This window comes from Pteropus medius, unplaced genomic scaffold (assembly GCF_902729225.1).
Source record: "Pteropus medius unplaced genomic scaffold, Ma_sr-lr_union100, whole genome shotgun sequence".
Lineage (NCBI taxonomy): Eukaryota > Metazoa > Chordata > Mammalia > Chiroptera > Pteropodidae > Pteropus > Pteropus medius.
Genome location: NW_024354502.1, coordinates 23,862,897 through 23,890,297, shown reverse-complemented (window position 1 = coordinate 23,890,297; position 27,401 = coordinate 23,862,897). Strand labels below are relative to the sequence as shown.

Here is a 27,401-nt window from a genome sequence, read left to right as displayed (position 1 = left end):
ACTGTCTAGCTGTGCAGCCTTAGGAAAGTCATTTAATCACGTAGACCCTCTATTTCTTCATAAATAAAATGATGATAATAATACCTACCTCATGAGATTATATTGAAAAAAAATGATAGTCTAAATAAAATTCTTCACGCAAAGTTAATGCTTAAAAAGCCACTATTATTATTTCAGTTATTAAATTTCTGTCTTAGTCCAGACTCCTTCAGTACTAACTGATAGAAATCCAACTCAGATGACCTGAAACAAAAATGTGGAATTTAAGCAAGCCACAAGAAGATATTGTTGGATTTGGCCTCACAGATTCTGGCATTTGAATGCTGTTAGGACACATATTCTCTCTGGTGCTTCTTACAGCTTTTTGAGTGGTGCCTTCATTCTCTCAAGTCAGCTGTCCTCTCAGATGCTAAACTCTGATAATAGGCAGCTCAAGACATACCTTTACAGCCTCCTAACCACAGAAGAGCCAAGTAATTCATCATATCTAACTCAGTTGGGAAAATCACAGCCTCGTATGTCCATTCCTGTGGTCAAGATGTATAGTCCTTAAAATGGGAAGAAGGGATAATGTGCAGATGAACACAGTAACCACCTTTATTTTCACTGTTGAGACCTGATTCAAATACATAAAATACATAAAACCCCTTTCATCCTAGGATCTATTAGCAGATAAGGAAAGACAGTGGGTAAGGTCCCAGAAGTAATAAAGAAATACCCTCAATTTAAAATAACACCTCAGGCCTCTGGTTTTTTTTTTTTTTTTTTTTTTTTTTTTGACCTGGTATACATGGTATTCACCCCTAAGATGAGATTAGGACAACAAAAACATTCCTTCGCCTCTCGGGTTTAGTTTACCTGAGACGATCAGGTGGAGAGGCAGATGAGGAATTGGATAAACTGAGGCCACACTTCCAGCAGTCTGCATTAATTAATTTGCTTTATCTAATCCCTCCCACTCCCACCTCACAGTCTCTCCTTACCTACACAAATGGGAAGACTTAGCAAACTTATTTATAGGAACACATTTTACAGCATCTTTACTGTGTAAGTTGTCCAAGAATAAGGCAACGACGAAAGACTATTACAAAAGGACCAGAGACACCCCTTAAAAGCCACTTGCCTAATAGTTGTGGAGGGGCAATAAGTGTCATAAAAGAGGAACAGGATTCATCGCTTTATAGCAGTGTGCTTTTGACAAGTCGTTTAACTTCTTGGAGCTTCAGTTTCCTGATCTGTAAAATGAGGACAATAATATTTCACAGGACTGTTGTGAGAACTCAATGTATTTGATAAGTGATAATGTATTCGAAAGTCAATTACGCTCTACATAGTTGATCTTCAATAAGTGGTTTCAGAGTTTGGAGAATAGTTTTGTATTTAAAGAATTACTGAAGAGGCCTTGCTATGAACATGCACTCATGTATTTAGATCCAGTAGAGAGGATGACTAGGCATGTACTTCAATATCCTAGGAAACATCGCAAAAGATGCACAAGTATTATTGGTATTCACTGACCATTGGGTCTTAGCATACTTTGTGGTTACATAAATGAGTGATGAAGCTGCTAGCATTCACTTCAAATCACCCTGCTACTTTAATGGTTCAGTGGCATTATTTAGGCAAGCACCTGACTTACTTGACATAGTGCAACACTTCAGAAAAGAAAGCAATGAAGAAAAAAGTCAAATATTAATAGTATTACTAGCACGTCTATGTCAAATGATGCTTCTCGAGATTTTGAGGCCTCTTCGCATTTCCTATTCAGCCACAGTAAATTGATTATGGATTGATAAGAGTTGGTGGGAGGATTATATGAGTGAATGGCCAAAGACACAGATGGCATACTCTCACTGGCAACATCAAGTTCTAGATTATGGACTATGGACTGACCAGGTATTCTGTATTGGCACAGAGCCTCATCCCAGACAGTGATGTTGAGATAGTATACATAAAAACATATAGACCTGAAAATGAGGAAATTACCTTTCTAAGTGTCTTTTAGTGTTAAGACTTTGTAACCAAAAGCCTATCTTTTTTCAGAAGTGAACATTGCTTTTAATGTAAAACAGGGATATTTTGAATGGAGCGATCTACTCATGAACCTTTAAGGAGCAAAAGATGAAAAAGCACAGAATTGTTTATTTCAAACAAACACGAATAAAGGTCAACTATGGATTTTAAATTGTTTAAAAGATTGGTACTTAAACATAACTAAAATGTAGGGAGAAAATCCATGAGAATATCTTGGTATTGAAGGAATGTGTTTTCTTAATTTTTTAAACATCTGGTCTTGGTACCAATTTTATTTCAATCTCTACTAATATAACCACATAGATGCCTATTGATACAGTTTCAGTATCCCATGGCAACATGATCTTGTGCTTCTCTTTTTCATTTCCTTCCTATCACTCCCTTATTTTTTTCTTGAGAAAATCAGAAAAAGATTTCCTAATTCTCAACTGTTGAACCTGTTCATGAAAATTTGAACTAAACAGTTTAGCACAATTAAGCAGGGGGCCTCATTCATCAAACTTTCATTTTTCTAAGACTCCCATCCTGTCAGTCACCAAAAACATGCCACATCTGTTGACAATTATAGAGGCACGTACAATGCCGTTCATATCATGGCATGTGCTTCCCTGTGCTTTGGGTCACAGGTCCTCAGGGACATTTACAAAATAAATGCTTTTTAACTGTCCCGAAACTAAAGAATTTATTTTTTCCTGAGAATGTGTTTATGTACCTTGTAAAGGAACTAGTCATTCCCTTTTGCTGTCCCTTATTATGGTGTGTCCATGTGTGTGTGTGTGTGTGTGTGTGTGTGTGTGTGTGTGTGTGTGTGTGTGTGTGTATGCGCGCGCACGCACACGCACACTAAAGAAGAACCATACCAGGTAATAAGCGTAAAAACGTCTTTCTTTTCAATACTCATCAACCTTGTAAATTGCCGCTTTTGTTTTTATTTATTCTTATGTTGATAACATATTTCTTGGCTTCTCTTGGATTTTGTCTGGTTTTTTTTAATGCTACTGAATTCTGGTTTCATTTCCTCGTGTTCTTAGTCAAGATTCGGGTCATATTATTTTTTTAAACATGATCTACGTAATTATAAGTCACCAGGACCCTCTCTGGAGTTATCCCCTTTCTTTTCGATCTCTCTCTGACCTGTAAGCATATAGTTTTTTTCTTTCTAAAGCTATATTATTGAGGAAATATCTAGAACCTAGAAAAGCGCAGCTGAATCTACAAGTCATCTGTGCAGATATTTTAACTCTCTAATCTTAACATCTAGAATTTTTGGCAATATCAAAATTATTGACCTTTTTCCTGCTTGTATTTAAATGTTTGACATTGGGTGTTCATGACCATAGTAACATTAATTTTTTTTTTCATTTAAAAGAGAGGTACTGCTTTTGGACATTGTAAGCATCTCTTATTAATATTATGAACAATCAAATGAATTCTAGTAGAAAAACAACCTGAAGGAGTTATTCAATGGCTGAAAGAAGAACTAGAAGAGAAAGAAGTCAAGACTGAGGTTAAAGTCAAGGGTCGTTTCATACATGGTGGTTAATGGTTCTCTTAATCTTTAAATATTATGTGCATTTAAATGCTTAATTATCCTTAATTTCTGAAGGAATTGCCACCATGCTGGAGAAAAGAGGAAGTTACCTACAGATTCTTTAGTGTTTATTGAAAAGGAGAAGCTTTAAGAGGTTTGAGAATTCTGCAGAAGTGAGGAAGCTGTTAGATCTGAGGCTACCACATCCTTCAAATGGGGAAAAACAAGATGCATGAACATGCTCTTCTCCAGCATTAAATTTTGCATTAGTTTGCTCTGAAAGCCAAGGATATGTGAAGGAAGCAATTTTAATTGCTTGGCACTTAAAAAAAAAAAAAAAAAACCTGTTTCACTGTTCAGTGGGTTAGAAGTATTTTGAAAATCTAATTACATTTCAAGCTATGCAAATTTACCTGTAAGAAATTTTGCTGTACACCCACAAAATCTGTCATTTAAATGCAACTATAGAATACTCAGAGGGAGAAGGAAAGCTAATATTTATTGAAGACCTACATGGTGCCAAATGTATTACAGTCATTATTTTATCTGCTCTTTTTTAATACCACTGTGAGTAGATATTGCTGTTTCTGCTTTACATATGAGGAAACTGTGGCTAAGACTGCCTAGGAGCACTTACCAAATTGGTTTGAAGTACAGTGCTGATCTGAAACCAGCTCTGATCGCAAAGCCTGTTCTTCTCTGATGTCTTTACAGCTCTGAGATTATATTGAAAACAGTGAAGAGTGGCAGCTTCCTAGTTCATACAGGCTTTGCACTCAGTGTGGCCCGATTCACCAAAGATGTACACTCAGCCTCTCACACACGAATCTACTTGAGGCCTGATTTATCTGGATTTGTGTCTAAATTATCCCCTATATCAAATAATGCTAGATCCTCTCTTCAGTTTGTGCTTTGTAGCCATCTTAAAATGTCTCAAAACTCACATTGTCCCAGAGGAATACTAAGAATGTTGTCTTATGTTAATCAAGTATATGCTGTGCTGTCTCATATTAATTAAATTTATGCTACTTAAATCAAGAATCCTTCAGGTTGGCTTTTGAAGTATGCTCTATCTCTGCCCTGGGAAGAGCCCATTTGGAGATTCTCCTACACAAATGGCAAGAAAGTTACCATGTACTTTTTCAGAGCCCTTTCAACTAATCCCCAAACATAAGAGGAATCTAGCTTCTATGGAAGTTGTTAATGAACCTCATTATTTGACAATTAGTCAAATGTCTAGAATCCGGCATTCCTTCATTATTTATTTTTCCACAACCGTTATGTTTTAAAGCTCTTTTGATGTTGTTCACCCTCCAGGTGGTTGTAAATGACCATAACTGCTAATAGGCTGACTTCCACAAGCGACTGCTAACAACGGCCTCATAAATATTCAACAGGGGCATTCTTAGAGAAGGGCTGGGGAATTAGGTGACCTGCCAAGTCTCTCCACATCTAATATCTATGATAATGGCTGCAAATTACACAGGACAGAAGAAATGGCCTTGCACGGTGAAAAAAATGAAGGGGAAACAAGACAGCCTGTGGCTCCTGGCTGAGGCAGGCAGCTGCTGCCCTGAGTAATCCTCTCCCAGGTGCTGGCCACCGAGGTCTTGGGCTTTCATGCGTGCCCAAAGAGCAGTCAGCCACCCCAGAGAGTACAGGGATCTTCTCTTTATTTTAATCTTTTGTTATAATGGTAATTAGCATTATATCTTGAATAGTAAATTAAGAAATCTAGAACAGAATTTTAAATTTAAAAAGCTTTTTCCACTAGGAATCCAGTTGCATTAATTTTGTGGACTGAAGTTTAGCTAAATTAGTCAAGTTTGTGCATTCATTACCTCACTCTAATCCTCGACATCACAAATGTAAAAGGCTGTCATTAAATTTGAGAGCTGACAAGAACTGGGATTTCTCAATATGAGTGTTGAAAGATTAATTTGAAAAGATCTCACTAAAAACACAAAAGATTATTGCTAACATGGGATATTTTATATTCATAGTCTGTACCTGGTTTTAAAAATGCCTGTTTGCAATACCTGGTTTAAAAAGAAGTTATATATTTAGAGCACTTGATCAAATTTTAAACTGGAATACTTATAGTTTTTATTTTGTTCAGGCGATGTACAAGCACAGTCTACACAATATTGAAAACTTCTTTTGCCATCAAAGAATATTGGACTTCTAGTTATTAAGCATTTTATATCCAAAAAGAATGTAAAAACAAAGAGGAAAAAAGAGACAGAGAAAATGAGCTGTTTTTTCACCCATTTTCTCAAAATATGATTTCAAAAAAGGAAATACTTATATCTCTGGCAATATTTTACAAGTCATGTTTGCCCTAAAAATACTGATGGTTAAGAAATGGTAGTAATAAAAGCAGTGGTAATAAATTTTATGTAAGTACAGTTAAGTTTTACCAAACTAGCTGCCAAGCTGGTAGTGGAGTAAAAATGTAAATACTTTATCTTTGATCACTAGACTTTTAACTTTATAAATAGCTATATGCCTAAAATGTGCTGTAGCACATTTTAAACATCTGTATTCAAGATGATCATTTGGGAGAAGGAAGCTAAAAGGTTCATGGCCTCTTTTAATACCTATTGTTTAATTCTATATTCTGCATTCAAGACCCAAATGAGACTTTTGTAAAGAGAAATTTTACACAATTTGCTTACCTCGTTATAAACTGTATAACCTAGAATGGCTTTTTAAAAAAGAAAATATGATTTTACTGTGAGTTTTTACATGTTATGTAATTGTTGAATAACAAAAACTTATCAGTTTCAACAATGAAATGAGAATAATTGAGATTAAAGGCTAGAGGCTGATGGTTCTCTGAGCTGTTACCAAGGACCCCTCACTCCCTCGCGTCGCATATGTCAGTTTGAGAGATTTTTGCATTCAGAACCTAGGGCCTGGTTTTAAACAAAAATGCTATTTCAGGGTACCAGCCTGATTTGTGACATTATTTTTTATCAAACCTGATTAATTTTAGCCATGGATAGCTTGAAGGAACAGATTGATTAAAACACTTACAAATAGGAAGAAAAGACATAAATTGCCTATAGCTTAGCTATAAAATGTGAAATTCAAACTTTGCTTGAAACAACTTTTATAGGTGACCCTTCTATTTAAAATAATAATAATTTATAATATTACCACTCCCAAAATACCTAGGCAGGCACTGTTATTAAGAAAATTGCATTGCTTCTACCTACCCTTACTGTGTGTTTCCTTCTTTCTTAAAAGCACAGGACTAGAAGCTATTCTAATGATCCAGGCTATAGTCTGTAGTCTCTCCTTTAATCGAGACGAGAACTAAGGCCACAGATTCTAACATCAGAACAGTCTGCTAGTTTCTCTTCATTTGCTATTAGTATAGGATTTCCCTCCTCCTCCTTCTTTTTTTTTAATGAACATAAGAACAGCAGCTTTATTATAAGAGGATCTAAGAAAACCTCTTATGCCGACTCCTGAGTCCCATACCCAGAAACACTACTGAAGTAAACCTTTGGTGGAACCTAGAATCTTCATTTTTGTTAAATTCCCCTGATGATTAAGATGTAGGGCGTCTGGGAACCATCGGTCATAGGGTGTTTGAGTAACAGGATGAGCTCTGCGTCCTTGTTCCATATGTTCACACAGCAATCGTAACCGCCTAAGAATTACGTGATCTAGGCAGAGCTTCCCCAGGTGTATTACTATTATCGGGTTCAGAACCAAAGGGATAACAACTAGGCTGCTTGGCATGAAGAGCAGTTTGGTGGATTCTGAGAGTGCTCTCCAGTGGGAAGACCTGGGTGAGTGCCAGGTCCCTGTAGATGAAGCTTCAGCAGTGCTGAGTGAATGACTACCATGACTGTTTCCTAGTGTATGAGTGGAGATGATCATCTTTGTCTTCTATCCACATAATACCAATGCCCTGACAAACAGTGAGGCATGGCTTATAAAAATAAACTAATTTCTAAATAGTAGTGTAGTTACTTTAGTAACAGAGTTCCAGGAACCAAACACCCATAGAAAACCCAGCATTTCCCTTAAGTTTTATAATAATTTTCCTTAGTTTTAGATGATGGATGGTAAAACCACTTCCTTAGAGACTGTCTCCATAACTTTTTACTTTTCCTTATGTTGTCTCAATTCAGTTTTATAAAGATAGTGAGATCCCAGATTATATGTTGTGTTTCTAAATTCCCTTCTAAGTGGGGCCCTTGGAAATCTTACAGTTCCCACACTCAGATCCTAGGAGGTAGACCATATTTGACTTGCCGAAAATAACAAACAGCTGCTGAACTAGCCTGGGATATTGCATGGGATAAAAGTCAGGTTAAATCACAAAAGTCTCCCCATCATGAGTCAGTGCATGGGTGCCTCTGTATAAGACTTATTGCCAGAGAGAAGTTGCTGAGTGGGGGACAAGTGGTTCTTAGGGATTAGAATGTATGAAAGGAAGCATCCTTGCCCACCCTCACCATAGAAACTTCTCCCATTTTTTTACCACTTCATCCTTTCCAAACATTGGATGCACTTCACATCAGCACAGTGTGTGACAAGAGTTCCTATAACCTCTGCTTTTCGAAGACCAGGAAGATGCCTGTGGTTGAACAAGGCGGATTTATTACACATTGCAGTGAGGGCGGACACGCCCCATGAGGAATCATGAGGCGTGTCAGTCAAAGGATGTTAAAAAGGACCTGGAGGATTTGGTTTTGGTTAGGGGAGGGCTCTGGGAGGGTCCAGGGGAGCTGGAGTTTGTTCTAGATTGGGTGCTGTCTGGAAGGGGGGCAATTCTCTGGCTGGTAATCTTAATAAATCTTATCTATAGGGAGGGCAGAGCAGATGGAGACTAAAGTTGTAATGGGTAAAGAAGCAGCAGCCACTCATTACTCACAAAAGGGGGATGTTTAGTATTTTGTGGTTTGTACAATGACTTTGTTTTAGTCTAGGCTTACACAAAATTATGAAGTGGCTTGTTTTGACTCTCTTCATCACAGTCACAGAATGCCTTTGTCTGCTGCTGGTGTTCTCTGAGATTCTTTATGTGTTCAGCAAGAGAACACGATGGCCTGACTTCTTTAACAGCCCCGACACCTACCTCTAAGTGTCACCTCAGTTCCCAGATGTCAGGGACTGCTCTCTTCTTTTTCAGATCAAATGTGTTTGTAGTATAGTGTGTTTTAGAGCACTGTGATTGTTTACTGTCATGAACATTTCAGATTCTCTTTGTAGGTGCTGTTTTTTTCATCTTCAGCTTTGCCATTGTTTGTCCATGATCAATTTATCTGCTCTCGAGTTTCATTTTCCCAGCATTTAGGAACTTATGCATTAAGGACATTTAGGGATTTAGGAACAATAAGAAGAGCGAAGAGAGGCTCTTCCACATGAAGCAGTGGGCCAGTAGGGAAATTATCAGGAAGAACAAGGGGAATGAGGTGGTTGTGCAAGTCTATTCAAGTGAGGGAAGGATGGAGATAAAATGTCAGGCTGATCTGAACTTACCACCCTTGATAAGCTGCAATGATTCTGATGACCTCTAGTATCAATAACCAACAAAACACATGACTCCTACCATTTTATTGTATATTAGTGTGTGTAAGTACGTGCATATGTATATATTGTACCTGGTATTGACACATAATGCTTAAATTAGGAGCTGCTAAAATTATGGGAAAATCAGCAAGTATTCCAGAAAGTTTTCTTTCTTCATAACTAAGAGCAAAATAGGTAGGATGAAAACTTGATAGAAAACTATATGCAACATTGAGTTTTAAACCCATTACCTTTGAAATCTGTCAGAAATCTCTTGTCAGCTGTAGTTATTCTTAGAATCATAAGGTTTAAAGCCTATGAAATATTCATTTTTATGTAAACATGGAATGGAGTCAGGTTATTGGGAGGATGCCTTTTTCAACAGGTACTTCTGTAGAAACAGTAGTGAGGGATCTTTCTCAAGAGGTGTGGGAAAGAACAAGCTGGGCCACATGAGCCGCATAGGTAACTGTAGAGATTGGACTCACACTTACTGCTTCTTGCTCTGGACAGAGAGGACAGTGGCCCCTCTATTTTCTGTATTCTTTGTGAGGACTAAGCCTACTGAGAGGTTAAACCACCAATTAGAATATGAAGTCTTTAAGGAAAACCATTTGCCTGTTATTTCTTCGCCTTTTACTTTAAATCTAAAGTCTTGTTAAAGCCAATACCTAGAGTCTCTGCCACCATAAGGTATGAGACTTCACAAACAAAGGTAGGGAAAGCCCTTGGCAAGTTCCTCTCCTGCTAGGGTTATGTGAAAGCCTCCTCGTTTCTTTTTTTCTTTGTCTTTTCTTTCTTTCTTCTTTTTTTTTTTTAGAATGAGCATTCCAAGAACAAAACTCTTCAGTGATAATTCTTATAAAACACTCTTTTTTCATGGCTTTCCAAGGATTAAGAATTGGACACATAATTCTCCATTCATTTCTCAAGTGTCAAAAAAGTATTGAACTTAAAGGCTCCAATTCCCTTGCAGGTTGCACTGTCTGTCTGGATGAATTAGTATTCAATAGAGTTTTGGGGAAATCTCAGATGATTCGAAGGTTTGCAAATTATTCAGACTCATAATGAAATCTCAGGCTGAGGAAATCACTAAATGGTTCACGAGCATGGGCTTTTCCCCAGATGTCTGTATATCTTGGATTAATTTGTTCATCTGCCTTCTTTACCTTATCTATACTGGACAACCAAGAGCTACTTGAGAAAGTCACATCCAAACTAACCTGGTGCCACTGCAAATACATGGCCCCCAACCATAGCCAGGTCCACAATGAAGCCTCATGCTCCTGCTACATGTCTTCAGTCAGTTCCTCTCCCAAACTCTCACCGCTGACCTTATTCTCCCACTTTCCATTTCCTCCCTTGCTCAGCAAAGGGCAGTCCATTATCCATCCATTCCCACTTTACACACACACACACACACACACACACACACACACACACACACTCACACTGATTCAGGGCTATGTTTGGGGTCTTGTACACTTCTACCCCTCAAGCACCTCAAACTGGCAATTATTTCTGTTCTATAGCTTCAGTTTGCTCTCTTTACTAAAGTTTCACCTTCAGAATATAAAATTCTCGAGTCTTTTCCATTTTTAAAAAATACAAACACCTTCACACAACTCCATGACCTTCCAGCTCTTTCGTTCGTTCATTCGTTCGTTCGTTCGTTCGTTCATTTTTCCAGGCACATGTATCTCTTTCCATTCATTTCTTTTCACTGCAGTCTGAATTCTACCTGGAGTAGTCCACTAAGACTACCCCTCCGAAGACTCATAGCTCCCTTTTGGCCAAATCGAATGGGCCTATTCTAGTCATTACTTGATTTTTTTCTGAAACATTGGCACAGCTGCCCACCACCCACATCTGGAAACTCTTTACCTCCTCTGCTTCTGTGCATCTCTCTTCCCTGGTTTTGCTTCTCCCTCTTCCCCATTCCTTTTCAGGCTCCTCTATTTATACTTGTCTCTTAAGTATTAGTATGTGCTAAGGTATCATCCTTGGACTCTTCTTTTCTTATTCATTTCACTATTCCTAGAAGATAGTTCTATAGATTCCCAAATCTAATCTCTAGGTGTTAAAATCCATGCAGCCAGCATTACCACTTACGTACCTTATAAGTACTTAAACTCGACGTGTCTGAACTTTTAGCTCACTCTCACTTCAATCCATCTCTAGGAATAGCAGAATATCATCCTGGTTATTCAAACCTGAAAGTTTCATACTGACTTAGACGTCTCTTCTTTATTCAGCCTTCTTCATTCAGTTGATCCCTATGATATGCCACTTCTACCTTTCTTCTACTCATTGTGCTGTTGCTGCAGTGAAGGCACTCGAAATTTCTCATTACTACATCGTTTCTAGTTATCTTCCTAAAATGTGGCTTCCCATTGCTTTCTAGGCAAACTCTTATACATGGCATATAAATTCCCTCCTGACTCTTACCAAACTCTCCAGCCTGGTCTCTTAACCAATTTTCCATGTGGATTTTCACTCTGGCCATAACACCCGATTAGAAGTTCCTTAAAAACACCAAATTATTTCACAGTTCCTCCTTTTATATATTGCTCTTTTTGCTTCTTCCTTTCTAATCCTCCTGGCTACTTATCTTTCAAGGCTCAACTGATAGAATAGCATCTTAAAACACTCAGGAAATGTTAGCAATCATTATTGTTGCTGTTTCGTTATTATGCCTCCATTTAGTATCTAGAGCTGTTTGGTACCTTTCTTCTGTAGTCTCATAGTAAACCTATAACATAGCATTAATCATACTATCATATACATATAATCTGTTTTTCTCATCACCTACTTCTTACTTCAACCATTTAATTTAATCACTTATATTACCTGTCCAGACCCAAAAGGTATTCGGGTTTGTTATCACTGTTTAAAACAACAAAGATCATCAACAGTTTTCTAATGAAATTGTATTGTGGTGGAGATAGTGATAGTGGTGCCGATGGTGCTGGTGGTGATTATTTATTGAGTTCTTACTATAAGTTAGGCAATTTCTAAGTGTTTTACATGTATAATCATATTTAAATCTCATGTAATGGGTGAGGAAACCAAAGATGAGAGAAGTACCCTAGCCAAGTCATACAATTAAGTAGTGGAGTCAGGATTTGAACACAGGGAGTAGTAGTCCAGAGGACAAGAAGATGGTAAATGTTTTCCATGTCCTGATACTAACCTTATTGCACACTATTACTCTGAGAGAGAGAGAGCCTGGAATGTCAATTCAAAATATTTATTATATATCTATTTTGTGATTACATTAGGTCTTTGAATAAAATGTAGTCATTCCCTAAAGTTTACCATCTAAAGGGGAAATAAGATATGAACATATCTCAGTAACCAAGCAAAATATTATAAATGGTAAAACTTACAAGTGCTATAGAAATTGAAAAGAAAGTTTAAACCTGGCTGAGAAAAACTCAAGGAAGTCTTGCGGGGAGGGATGTCATCTGAAACATGCCTGAGTAGTTGAGTCTAATAGGTGAAGATGGCCAAAGGATGAAGAGTGAATAGGATTTAAAGGGTAGTTGTAAGGAATAGAACAACAATTTCTTATTACCTGCTTTATGGCAAAGATGTAAAATAAAGAAAGGCAAGAGGCTTTGGCAGAGGCTTTCTCCCTACAGGGAGGAGGACAAAGGGGTGTAGTTACTCATACCTCAGAATCCCCTGATTGCTGCCATGCAGGCATCATAGAAGTACACCCCAGGAAACTTTAAACTGACATGGACTCACCTCCTGGAACTCAGTCCATTCCTACATTAGTTGGTGCCTTCTATTTGTACCTACTTCCCTGGAAGAGTTGAAAATTTTTTTTTTGAATGGTAGCTTAACATCCCAGGAGAGAATTGAGCTAACCTGAGGCCTCATATTTGAACAGCTTGGTTCTAGCTTTGAGAAAGTTGTCAGTGCCCTTTTCCCAAACTATAGAGGTACGTTGCTCCTTCCCAGAAAGCAGCCTAGTGAGCTTGGCTCTTCTACTTAGGGGATTTCTCAGGAGACTGCAAGTAGTTTTACTCAATGAGTCTATTCCCTATTTTTTAGTAGGGAGTTATTTTTGGATACATTTTCTTAGAGAAAATGGCTAATGATCACAGGCAACATGACATAGGCAGTGGCCAATTCTGATGTGATTACTTGATTACTATGTCAACTTAGATGCTCTTAATTTAGGAGTACACAAAGAATCATTTTAAAATGCTTGGCTTGCTATTTATTTGATGCCTTGCATATGGAAAATGCTTAATAAATTGTATTTGTGATTTAGTATACATATGCAAATATATACATGATTGTAACCTCCATTTTCTAGTCCTAGTCTCTGTCAGGAATCAGAGGGTTCAGGTCTCAATAACTAACACATAATTCAATGGCCTCTGTATTAGTCAGGGTAAGTCATGATGGCAGCTGCAATGAAAACCCCCTCTCAGTGGCTTAACAAATAAACATTTAGTTCTCACTCATGGCACTGTCCAGTGAAGATCAGTGTTTAGGAAGGGATGTTGTACACCACAGTTATTCAGGTACCAGATTCCTTCCTTCTACTGGCCTTCCTGTGCCCTAAGGCCTCAGACCCTTGAAGTCTTTCACTGAAACCTCTGCATCTGATCAACAAGGAGAGAGGGAGGAAAGGGGAGAGAGGAGAGAGGAGAGGGAGAGAAATGGGAACATGAAAGATGATAGGAGAGATTTTTGGAGCCAGGTCTAGACGTAGCACATGTGTCGTCTGCCTAAATCACATTGGCTATAACAGGCTACATAGCCCCCTCAAGGGGAAAGGAAGTTATGAAATATCGCCTTCCTGTGTGTCCAGGAGAAAAATAAAAGGATAAAATGATTTGGTAAACACATAGTATTATCTTTATCATAGCCTTTATTCTCTTCATTGTGTCAGTTATTCTGAGTATTTTGGAAGTTTTAAGGTTCTCACCTATCTCTCAGATATCAATGGGGACTTGTAATAAGTTGGTGGAGAGAGCCAGGAATATACAAATAATAGTCTTCCCACTGCTGCGCAACCCACTTTTTCCTTGATCTTGCTTTCTGCAGCTGCTTTCCATTTAGTGCAGTTCAAAAACATAAACTGGGGACCTTCCATTAGCCAATCACTGTCCTTGGTCTTGGAGAATTAATCACAAACAAGAGAATCTCTTCTCTCAAAATGCTCAATCTAGAGGGGCCAGTCCTACCGTATCATGTTCTAACATCAACTCTAAAAGGCTTTCTCCCTCTCAGACTCCTCCAGAAAGAAGGCACGTTGCCCTCTCTGCACCAGCTCTTCACAGCAGCTCTCTACAGAAGCCCCACTTGTTCCTCCAGGGACAGTGTTTTCTGAAACCTTCTACAAACGTCTCTAGAATTACTTTTCAGAGATAAGCCTAGAGAGCATTACTAAGTGTTAAACTCTCGATTACTAAGAATCTCTAGATTGCCTCCTAAGGCATGACACAAATTCACTGTGCTCCCTGGCACAGAGTAAGCTCTCATACTATCTTAGTGATCCGGCTGTCCTAGGGGTCGCATCACATGCCTCTAGAGGATGTTTGATCTTAGGTAGCTAGAAGAATTGGCAATAGTTCCAAGTTCCCCTTCATATGTCTTCCCATAAGGAGAAGGGGGGATTTATACAAATCAGGTCTGAGAAACAGCCTTTGGTATCCCATGATTTCTCAAGGGAAACATGCAAAGTAAACTCTATAAAAATATGAGGGTGTGTACGTGTGTATACAAAATTCAGAAAGAAATTTTATGGAGAATACGGACTTAGGCCTGTTAAATATAAGTTTAATTTAACATAGCAACCAAGTATTTTTTTAACCAAGTTTTAGAACATTCAAGATGCCAAATTTCACAAGATGAATTTTCTGGGAAAAGTCCTAAAACTCCTCCTCTGATCACTTCCTATCAAACTTAAGAGGGAAAAGTGTTTTGTTTTGGTGGGTTCGACTCCACCCTTCTTCATTTTGGTTATAGTAAAAAGTTATAAAATATGTTTTTCTGAGCAAGTGGTTTCTCCGAGTGCTAAATTCTTACCACTCTTTAAATGTTATAAGATCAGCTTTAGTCGTCCTCAAGGAAAACATCAAAGGAAGTAAAAACATATTAATGAGCACAGTAATTCAAAACCCCTTAAAATGTTCCCAAAGTATGGTGGGGCTTTCTGGGCATATCTCTGAGAAATGGATCTTGCTTTAGCATACACAGGAAGCCAATCTCCAGGTAGTTACTCCTTACAATTCCTTCTCTAGTTCCCTCCTTGAGAATTCCTAAAGTATCTCACTCAACAGTAATGTAGATTCTCAGGATTAGAAATCAGTAAGCTGGTATATCAAGTAAGTTTACTTGCCCAGTCCCCTGACATTAACTAGCTATATACTTACACTGCCAGGACAAACACTATTAATTTAACAATAAGCTGTACAGCAGTGAAATTAAACCGCGCCTTCATGGACATAGCAAAAATACAAGCACAGTTACCACTGTAAAGGAACTTAATATCTAGATGTGAACACTAGAAGAAGAGCCCCAACTGGAATGTAAACTCCGTGAAAGACAACTGTGTTCACTGCTGTATCCTTAGTGTCGGAATAGTACTAGACATATGGTAGATTCTCAAGAATTACTTGTTGAATGAATGGAGATCAAGCAGCATAAAGGAATATATGATCAAGTACTAAAAATGTAAGAGTGGATGGCATTCAGCAAGAATAGTGAAGATGTGGCCTGGGCCTGGACCAGTGCATAGCTCAGGCCGCTCTCTGCCATGGCTCTGGAGGGCAGCAGCACATGGCAGCCGCGGTGGCCAAGAGCGGGCCCCCCACCCCTACCCACAGTGACCCCCGGCGCCACGCTGCCCTGCGGTACCACAGCCCCGCCACCCCCAGCCCCACCGCCGAGGCGCCGAGCGCCGAGGCCGCCGTGGGCATGCGGGGCTTCCAGGACTCCTTCGAGCAGCGCACGCTGCTGCGCCTGCTGCTGGACGCCAACAACGGCCCGCACCGCCTCTGCCGCGCCTTCTGCACCCACCCGGTGAGCGGCGGCCAGTGGAAGCGCCTGGCAGTGCTGGCCGACGCCTGCTTCAGCAGCAACATCGCCTCTTTATCTTCTTCCACGGCGCGCTCCAGAAGGCGCGGCTGCGCGAGTGAGTCAAGCGGCAGAGCATTGAGCGCCAGACGGCGCCGCAGATCATCAGCCATCGGGACCCCGCCGCCCAAGGTCTGATTCCTGCCGCCCGCCGGCATGGCGCACTGCATCCACCTGGAGCCCATCTGCTTCCACATCAAGGTTACACAGAGCATCCAGAACCATCATCAAGAAATGATTGGTTTCTACAGAGAAAACGGCTTCCATGGCTTGGTTGCGAATGACTCTGGTTACGCACTGAGCGATAGCCCCTACTATTTCAGTGCCTATGCCCTAAAACGGAGCAGAAATGGGAAAAGTCTCGCCACAAGCCAGTACCTGGTGCACGAGGTGGCCAAGCAGCTGAACCGGAACCCAGACCACTTCCCTATTTTTTGCCGCTCTATCAGGATATCACATTCTACCTGATGAGAACCTGACTTCCTTTCATTGGAGTTTACTTGATCTAGAACATCGGCTAGCTCCACTTAAGGTCCGGGCCCACCACCTGGTCTTGCCACCATGTGAGGTGGTGATCAAGGCTGTGGCTGACGACACCAGTACACCTCAGACCTAGAGGCCATAGCTAAAGATGTTTTCCAGCATTCTCAGTCTAGAACAGATGACAAAGTTATTCGATTTAAGAGAGCAATTGGATATTATTCAGCGACTAGTAAGCCTGTGGCTTCACCCACCACACTACTTAGCTAGATCAAATCCATTTGGAATGCCTGGGACAGTGCCACCATATCCCCCGCGCCGCCACCATATCCCCCGCGCCGCCCCCATGCTCAACATTCCACAGACTTCTGCAAGCCAAGCCCGCAGCTCCGCAGGGGCACAGCCCAGGCACTTGGGTCAGGGTCCACACCGTACAGTCTCGCTGAGCCGGCCCTCACTTTGGTAACAAGTGAAAAGCCAACTGAGCAGAACAACTATAGTAACATTCCACATGAAGGAACACATACTCCACTGTGTGACTAGTCCTCCCCCATCAGCCAGGTCCCAGCGGCAGCCCCAGTGACGCGGACTCAGCCTATTTTCCTGGTTCTTCTATGTCATCATCTTTAGACAATGATGAAGGCACTGGAGGAGCTGCAAACCATATCAGTGGGAACAAAACTGGCTGGGAGAAGACAGAAAGCCACTCAGAGCCTCGAGCATGGGAAGACCCAGGAGACCAAATAGGCAGAAGGTTCGTTAGGCAGCCAGCTCACTGCAGGAAAGGGGATACAGATCCACACTGTCTACCCCACCAGGAACCACATGGACATCATCACCCCACTCCTACCCCCTGTCTTGCCCCAGGTGCTGAGAGTGGCCAAGCACTGGCACAAGAAGGGGCTGATGTATCTATATTTCTTTCATGTCTGATGAAGAGTAAAATCAAAATTGCTGTTTCTTTGAAAATGAACCCAGTAAACATCTGCCTCCCACCACCCTGCTCCATAGGCCAGTTTGTCAATATGTATACAGAGTCCTATTTAGCTTGGGAGAAAGTGGAAAGAAAACGGAAAGATTTGCTTTTAGGAAGAACAGACTTCCACCAGAATTTTCACCAGTGATTGTTAAGGAGTGGGCAGCTTACAAAGGGAAATCTCTGCAGAGCCCAGAGCTGGTGGAAGCTCTTGCCTTCAGGGAGTGGACCTGCCCCAACCTGAAGAGGCTCTGTCTGGGGAAGGCAGAGAGGACAAGAACTGTAGGATGAGGACCTTGCTGGCCTGCATGAGGTCAGAGACCCTAGCCATGCTCCAGCTGCCAGCATGCCCACTCATCTCATGGTGCTGTGCTTTGTCTTATGGTGTATACATGGTGCAGTGGTCTGGAGCACGGATACTGCATTGTCAGGACCTGGGTGCCTTCTTGGCTCAGGCATTGTCTCCCAAACTCTACAAGCCCAATCAGCTGCAGGAGCTCAAGACTGAGAAACTTGACTCTGAGACAGGAGTTCCCAACCCCTGCCACAGACTGGTACCCATCTGTGGGCTCTTAGGATTCAGGACGCACAGCAGGAGGTGAGCATCAGGTGAGCAAGTGAAGCTTCATCTGTATTTGCAGCCACTCCCCAGCGCTAGCATCACTGCCTCAGCTCCACCTCAGATCATCAGGCATTAAATTCTCATAGGAGCACCAGTCCCTGGCACCAAAAATGTTGAGAACCACTGATCTAGAGGCATTCAGCTATCAACTCTCTTCACGAGTGGTGTGGGCATGGCCCTATTTTCAAATGAAGTGTGTGGCTAGCCTGTGCCCTGGGAACACTGCTGTCCCTGAATATTTCGGATGAGAAGCTCTTCTAGTCCAAATTCCTCAAAGCAAGCCAGGAAAAGACCCCATTCATGGACCTCTGTGATGGTCAGGCCGAGCAAGCTCCCAAGGCAGAAAAGATGCTTCAGAGCATCCTGAAAGCGCTGCTGAACTTCTCCTGGCAGAGCCTCCTGCTCTTCTTCCCACTGCCCTTGGAACTGCCTTTCTACCCAGCCTCTGTCTACTGGACTCCTCCCCACTCCAGCTCAGGGCCTGGGGTGAGGCTTTTCAGGGGTCTGTGGCTTTGGAGGCCCTTTTGGGGAAACTGTAGCAACAGGCATTTTCCATGTGCCTTCCACATGGTGACATCAGGATACTGTGGAGCCTTCTCAAGCACTGACAGCAGCAGGACTAGTGGGTCACAGGGAAGAATCCAACCTATGCCTTCTCAGGGAGGAAAGCTACAAATAGCCAGCACCATGATGGGCCCCCGGGCTGGGTGCAGAGGGGCAGTGGAAGCTGAGGGCATCAGAGAGGAGTTATTTCCACCTGGTGATCAGATCATTTGGAAGAGGTGGAAGGGACTATGGCAGAGGTTACAAATACCAGGGTGCAATTCAGGGCGAGCCTCCTTATGCTGCTTCAGCAGAGGAAGTGGCCAAAGAACTGAAATAAAGATCCTAGGAATCCAAGCCCTCAGCCCTGTCTTCAGACAGGTCCCTGGCTGAAAATGGAGTGGTGGCCGAGGATAAGCCGGCTTCCCAGACGGAGGGGTGTGCGGGCAACGCCAGGGCCTCAGCCGCTTAGAAAGTGCCTTGAACAATGACTCTAAGACATGCAATACCAATCCTCACTTAAATGCACTAAGTACAGACAGTGCTTGCCGGGGAGCTGATGCTGTGGAGGCAGCTATCTTAAAGCAGGAAGAATAAACTTATTTTATATAGAGAGTGAAGGAGGCTGGAAGGATAAGGATTTAGTAATATCTGGAGAGAAGTCCTACAGCTATGTACATTTTTTTCCTTTCCGTAAGAGAAAAATGAGGACTTTGGAAATTCGGATCCCTCTTTGATATCAGAGATTTAAACAACACATTTTTAGCTTTAACCAATTGTAGTCGAAATGCTACAATAAAACAGCGAGAAAGAAAATGAAGAGTATTTGACCTCCACACAAAATGAAGTACACACACGGTTTAAACTGGTTATGACAAAAGCCTATAGTTGTGTTTCTTGAACAAATTTTGGCAGTCTTTAAATATATAGTATCTTAAAATATCATTTTTAGCATTTGGCACCATATGTATGCCATTATCTTTGATTTTGCGTTACTGTTCACAAAAAGAAAGCTTTATTTAAGACTTCGATTTTATGGTTATGAAAGAAAAATAAGATACAAGCACAGCTTTTCTTTCTCACTTAAATTTCATCACTGTTAACATGATTCTTTTTGTGTTAAAAGAAAAAGTGCAGCTATCAAAACTAAAAAATTATAGAGTAATATTGCCATTCTGCTGATTTTAAATATGTGGTACATCATCATACTTTATAAGCAAGTTAAATGGAGATAAAGTTGAAATCATAGAAGATGCAAATGACTTTTCAAAATCAACACAATGTGTTCCGCAACTTTTTGCGACTTGATACCACGCATCTGTGATCAATGAGCTGTGTGGTTTTGAATCAGATGTAGGCCATTAGTGCTTCTTGAGCTAAACTTCTGCATGGTTCATAATTTTTTAAATGTGTAGTTAATATGCATGTTTTTGTCCTTTATTCCATTTTTACCAGTACATTTGCCAAACGAAAGTGCTAATGGTCAGTGATAGTCCTATAAAAGATGTTAACTCTGTTTCATCATTGATCTTGCTCTGACCTTAAAATTTTGTGATTATTGACCCCTGTTGCATTTATTATAAACTCCCTTGCCCCAAAATGATCTAGCTGTTCCAAATATCAGCATTACCCTGGTGTGTTCACTGCCATGTGTATTATTGTTCTTTGCTGCTGTTTTATCCCTTCATATTAGCGAAATATGAAATTCTGTGGGAAAAAATCTCTTTGATCTTTAAAAAAAAAAAACTCCTCTTCTGTAGCAGGAAACAAATTTGCCTGTTTTTGAGAACTTTCCCATCAAGAATTTAGTAGAAGCAGGTGTACTTATATCATTTTGATGTTCTTGTTAATGTTTCCAAACAGCGTACTTCGAAATCAGAAGCACTTCTTATTCATTTTCATATAATTCTCCTGCTGCTCTTCCTCACACATTAGTGATCAGAAGCGAGATGTGATTCCCCAGTTCCCGCCCACAAGCCTGAGGAGGCTCTTACTGTGAGTTGAAGGAAGTTTCGCCCTAACTCAGGGATTGTGCGAAGATGAACTGCTTTTTGACCGACTGTAGATGGGTTGTGCTGTGCTGTATTGAAGGCCGTTGAATGCAACTTACAGTGCTTAATAAAAATCTTTATTTTTTTCGTATTAAAAAAAAAAGAAAGAAAAGTGAAGATGTACGAAGATGGTAGAGTTGAGCCATGAAGAGTTACAGACTTCAAATAAGTGGAGGAGAGAGGGGCAGGCAGACCAGACGAGGAGAGAAAAAGAGAAATAATAGAGGAGGGAATTACAGTGGTGCAGCGGGGAAAGGAAATTCACTTGAGTGAGAGGAGTCCCATGGGGATGTAACAGACTAGGCCGATCAGGCATGAGAGGACATACTTAGTCATGCCATCCGGGTTTGTGTCCTAGCTCTGCCATTTACTCAGTGGCATCGTTTAGCTTCATTTAATATCTATTATTTGGGAATAATACTACAGGACATATATTAAATAAAAATCAAGATGGTCTGATGGCTGAAAAAGTTATAAAGTTTAGCTACTTAGAAGATAGTGTTATTATTGATATTGTTGGTGAAAACGATGTTCTGGGTGGCCTTTTGATTCTAGTGGTTTTCTTAGAGTGGAAAATGGTTCATAGAATGGCCCCAGGATGTGTGTCTTGGAAGAAATAGTTAAAAAGATGAAATCTAATGATTGCTTATTGAATAATTTCAAAACAGGACAAGTAAGAAAATTACTTTAAGATTCCTAAATAAGTTTTAGAAATGATTTGAAGTTAAACTTGTGTAATTAATTTAAATTATTATGAATTATATACACAGGCATTTCACAGAGTTATAATGTGGGAAGTAAAGATCCATTCATTCACTGAGTCAGTGAAGAAACTTGATTAGAATAATATCCAACCATGCTTGTATTGTTAAAGAATGTTAGACAAAGCTTTACTTTTGTTAATGATTCTTGGCACGTATAACATTCTTTATCTTCAGAGAACTTGACAAACATTGATTTAAACTTCTTTTCAGATATATTCTCAAATTAAAGTCATTGTTTCTGAGTATGCCTAGAAGCAAAAAGTAAGATTTGCTGGTTGTCAGTTGAAGCTATTGAAGAAGCAGAAGTAAAAACTGCATATTCATGGGGTAGAGATAGTTTCAGAGATTATGGCATTGTCTTAAGACAAGTTTGGACAGTATGTTCTGCCCACACTTGATCAGATTATATAGATGGTTTCAGCAAATGCACAGCACTCCTACCAAACACCTACCAACACCTCTATTTTGAGCCCAAAGTACTAACAAATCACATATTCTTTCCAGCTTAATCATCATTTAGCCAGTCATTCTTTTTGCTCTATAGAGTTCTAGAAGCCAGTACCAGTAGGGCAAAGTTGGCACGGGCAAAATAAAATATGCCTACTATCCTAGAGTAAAGGATGGCTCTACAAAGTTCAAACAAAGAAAACCCCTTATCACTGTTAACGGCCTGCAATATGTAAGGGCATATGATTCAAATACACAGATGCAGGACTTACATGAAAGTAATGTCTCAACTTCCCTTCCTACATATTGCTTTCTTCATTTATTGGCCCTTCATTATTGATTCATTTGACTGGTGATCTCTCGATCTCTCTCGATCTCTCTCGATCTCTCTCTCTCTCTCTCTCTCTCTCTCTCTCTCTCTTTCATTCTATTTACTGATAGGTCACTTTATGCTAAAGAGAGAAAAAAAGGTATATCAGACCTCCTTCCTATTCTGGACAAGCGTACAGTATATGATATAGTGAGGGAGATAAGATCTAGCTATGTGAACCAGTCAAATCCTGCTCCTTTTAAAAATTAATGTCATCATTTGAGGTTTGTTTTAAAAAGGAAAAAAAGAAAAAAGGATATGTTTCTTTCTGAGTTTTTAAAGCCACTTCTGATTTCAAGAAAACTGCTGGGTGAATTTCTTGTTGGCTCAGTTATGATAGAAGCTAGAAGCTAAGGAGACCTAAGAAACCAAAACACTTAATTACTAAATTACCCCCATGCAACGTGATGGGAAAATCAGGCGAGGACCAGAGTGGTTTTTGTTCAACAGGAGTGTTTCGCACATCGCTGTTTCTCTCTGTTCCATGTGTAACTGCAGGTCGGCTGCTTCGCCACATTGGCAGTGCGTCCTTTCACTTACCTCCCTTTACTTGTAGTTTCAAAGATTCTGATTTTGGTGTTTTTATTAGAAACATGGTTTGGGGGTCAGAAAGGCCTGAGTTCAGGTATTAGCTGAGGCAGCTTCTTAATCTCTCTCACTCTCGATGTCTACATCTGTAAAATGAGCAAATTAAAAATAGTTCCTCAAAAAGGTTTCTGGAAGGATGAGGCCAGGTGGTCCAATAAAGTGCCCAGCACTGTGCCTAGACCCTGTAAGCACAGCATAAATGGAGTCTGTCATTACCACCGGTAATGCTTAGCTGGTGTATTAGTTTCCTGTTGCCCCTGTAACAAATTGCCACAAATTTAGTGGCTTAAAACAACACATTTTTCTTTGTAAGTTCAGGAGATCACAAGTCAGAAATCAGTTTCACTGGACTAAAATTAAGGTGGTTAAGTTTAGCAGGGATGATTCTTTGTGGAGAGTCTGAGAGGAAAATCCACTTTCTTGCCTTTTTCAGCTCCTAGTGCCTTGTGGCCTCTTCCTCCATCTTCAGAGTGCATCCGTCTAATCTCTGCTTTTCTCATCGTACTGCATTCTTTTCTGGCTCCTTCTAGGTCCTTTTTATAAGGGCCCTTCCATTTACATTGGCTCCACTCAGATAATCCAGAATAATCTCAAAATCTTTAGTCACATCTGCAAAGTCCCCTTTGCCATATAAAGTAACATTCACGGGTTCTGAGGACTAGGATTGTGGACATCTTTGAGAGCCATTATTTAACCTACCACATTGACTAAGATTATTGAATGTCACTGAGATAATTTGTTCCATATTGCTATGAAGCAGAGTGGTGAGTATAAATTCTGAGGACCTAAGAGCTTGAGATGCTAACCGAACAAATCATTTAGAAAACTCAAGAGTTTTTTTCCTGTAACTTTCATTCTCTCCTTCCATCTCTGTCTTATCTCTACTTATGAAGGGAGATATTATTCAAAAATGTGGAATAGAAGGATGTGATACTCAAACTCAGATAGGCCTGAGTTCACATTCCAACTCTACAACCTGGTGGCTGACTGGGTTACCTTGGGAAAATTACCTGATTGCCTTGGGTTGTATTCCCCCAAAGGCATTCCCTGAAACAAGGTTTTGAGACAGAAAGTTTATTTGAAAGGTGATCCCAGGAAGCACTGATGGGGAGTGAGGAAATGAGGCAGAGAATGGAAGGAGGCCAATAACCTGCGTATAATTGAGCAAGTTACTCCTGTGGGCCACTGGGTGATCTCTGAGATCTGGGAGACAGTGCTGAACATACCTAGCAGGTACCCAGCCTGTGGGGAGAGGAAGCTTGCATTATTCACCAAGGGCTGATTCCAGGAACATTATGTCCAGCACTTATAGCCTGTTGTGCTCCAGGGGAGAGTGTTTGCAGTAGGACACCCACGTCTAGTGAGGAAAATGAATGGCGTGGGGCTCTGAGTGGAGACTGACAGCATCTGCTGGCATAACCTCTCTGATCTTCAGTGCCTCCTCTGAAAACTGAGGACAATAGTACTCACTTTGCACAGACTTTGTGAAAATTAACAATTGCATGTTAAAGCACCAGTAATATGCCTAGCATATAATCACTCAATAACTGTTAGCTCTTAAATAATTATATCAAAGACTTCTCTTTAGTTTTGCTTATGAAATTCATTTACATTTGGGACAGTCACTTGACATTTTTGAGCCCCCAGTTTTCTAACTCTAAAATCAGAAGAGAGCAAACTAAACCATCTTGTTGCATAGTCTCATGACTAATAATCCGATTCTTTGTGGTTCCGTTTCCTATGTCCTTTGTCCTCTATGTCGGTGACTGTGAACTGATGGGCTGATTTGGTCATGTGTGACTCAGGTTATTTTTGATAAATCATGATAGCCTATGAAGAAGTTTAGAGGTAAGGGTTTCCTACTTACCTGACAACTTCACTATAGGTTATAATGCACAAAAGTCTCAGGCAAATACTGTTGCATATAAAACATTCTTTCAGTAGACATATATTAGTAAGCAGATACACACATGCAGTTCATGTGACCTGTTCTATCGACTTGAGCATGTTCCAGCTCCATTTCTAGGTGCCATAACTCTTCCATTTTACACAAAATATTCACTGAATGCTATCATAGAGATTCCAGGGACAGGATTTCATCACCCCTATTTCTAGTATCAGAGATCCAGGATCATCCAGTGATCCTAGCTGAGCATAGGACTATTTAGGGATTTAGCCTAGATTTAGCATCATGAATGAGGTTAACAGCTATAGTCTTAATTGGATTCTTATGCCCTTATGGAACAAGCATGGGGAGTGTCTCTAAAATATTTCTGCCAACCCACATATAAATATAATGAATACTTTTAATTCAACTAATGAGAACCCATTTCTAACATTCACTATGTTGCAAAACAGACTTTTAACAATTAAAAAAATTCTGATTTTCAGTATGTTAATTAGCAAAGCATAACTTGCGAATTGAGAGACACAGAAAACAGAAACCCGTGGTAGCTAATTAGGAAGACCACGCCTGCATTGTGCTTTCTGCATTAGCAGGCAGACAGCACCCGAGTTACAGCTTAACCTAAATAACAGCCACATAGTATCGCACTGCACACACCGATGTATTTTTTTTGTAGTAAAACACATAACATAAAACTTACCCTTTTAACCACTTTTATGTGTACTGTCCTGTGGCATTCAGTACATTCATATTGTTGTCCATTACCGCCATCCATCTCTAGAACTTTTTTATCTCCCCAAACTGAAGCTCTGAACTCTGTACCCATAAAACAATAATAACAATAACTCCTCATTCTCCTCTCTACCCAGTCCTTGAAAACGACCCTTCTACTTTTGTTTCTATTAATTTGACTACTCTAGGTCCCTTATGTAAGTGGAATTATACAATATTTTTACTTTCGTGTCTCGCTTATTTTACTTGGCATGATGTCTCTAAAGTTCATTCATGTTGTAGCATATGTTAGAATTTCATTTCTTTTTAAGCCTTAATAATATTCCATCGTATGTGTAAAACATGTTTTGTTTATCCATCAATGGACGTTTAAGTTGATTACACCTTATGGCTACAATGAATAATGCCACCAAGAACACTAGTGCACAAATATATGCTGAAGTATTTTTAAGTAAATTACAGATATAACAGTCTGGTACTTTTATGAGGAACCTAAAGAACTAAGCAGCTAATACAGGCAGAATACTGCCTAATCTTTAGTGTTACTACAGTGCAGTAAAGCACTTGTAACTTCTTCAATACCTTAGTACAACTGAAAACATTGCTCTTATGGATCTTCAAGCTAAGGTTTTTGAAGAAGACAATTTGAAACTCTTGATTTGGTATCATAAGATTGATTTTATATTTCATTTCTAAAATAACTTTTCAAATACCACTCAACCTATAGTTATTTAATTTCCCATATAGTACTTTCATTCTGCTAAAATCACATAAATTTACATGGCTATTTTGTAATTCCACTTGGTTTCCAGGATTCAGTAGCATAAGACATTGTGTTCTGTGATCTCAACCCTTTGGTCAGTGAATGCTAAAATGTGTCCTCTTCTTGCATACCACTGGGATGGTGTGATACTTTATAGATTTATATTAACCTCCCTCTGCAAGACATGACTATGAAGAGTGTCTTCTCTGAATTCCGTGATAGCCACAAATGAATATAGTGAGTTACATATGGGCAGGGATGGGGAAGTTTGGATTCTGTGCAGGAGGGATTGTTTGTTTCCTTAATTTATGTGTGTGAAAATATGTGTTTGACAGGAAAACCAAGGACCAGGCACTGTGCTTACTTATAGGACATGCCTGCCAGAAAGCATCTGATCAGACTTCTGGATCTGTTATCTATTAATCTGTCTATCCGTGATTTGCTGGGAAAGATGTGGGTTTCCTAAGTGATGAGTTCATGGGTCTCACCCCTATCGCTTCCACTGATAGACTGCAAGGCCTTGGAAAAGCTGGCCTTGGACTTCGATGGCATATTTAATAACACATTTTTATTGAGCAGCTACTCTGTGTCAGGCACTCTGCCAGAGGCTTAGAAGGCCTTGGTAAGTGAATCAAAGCTCCCCACTCTAATGGCACTCAGATTCTAGCTGATATGGTCGCCCTAGCTACATGTGGCTATTTAAGTTAAAATGTAAATTTAAGTTAATTAAGTGAAATTAAAAATTCAATTCTTTAGTTGCACTAGCCACATTTGAAGGGCTCAATAGCCACATGTGGTTGGTGGCTACTATATTGGACACTGCAGATATAGGATATTTCCATCCTCACAAAAAGTTCTATTGGATGATGATTTAGGAAAGACAGATAGAGTGTTAGAAGGTAATATTATGGAGAAGAGAAAAGTAGAGAAGTGTAAGGGGAGCTGGAAGTGCTGGCAGTGG

General features: G+C 40.0%; 1 protein-coding gene and 1 pseudogene across 3 annotated transcripts in view; both read left to right on the top strand.

Moving 5' to 3' along the window:
• CPQ (carboxypeptidase Q) overlaps window positions 1-27,401 on the top strand; it is a 432,637-nt gene that overhangs the window by 370,354 nt on the left and 34,882 nt on the right. Inside the window, exon 8 of one of the 3 annotated variants that reach the window (XM_039853811.1) lies at window positions 20,683-20,789. The exons of the other annotated variants lie outside the window; for them this stretch is intronic. Coding sequence (XP_039709745.1) covers window positions 20,683-20,774 — 92 coding nt within the window. The 3' untranslated portion in view covers window positions 20,775-20,789. Of the gene's footprint in view, window positions 1-20,682; window positions 20,790-27,401 lie in introns of those variants that run through there. 3 annotated transcript variants of the gene reach the window in all.
• Window positions 13,355-20,610, top strand: LOC120595624 (constitutive coactivator of PPAR-gamma-like protein 1; annotated as a pseudogene).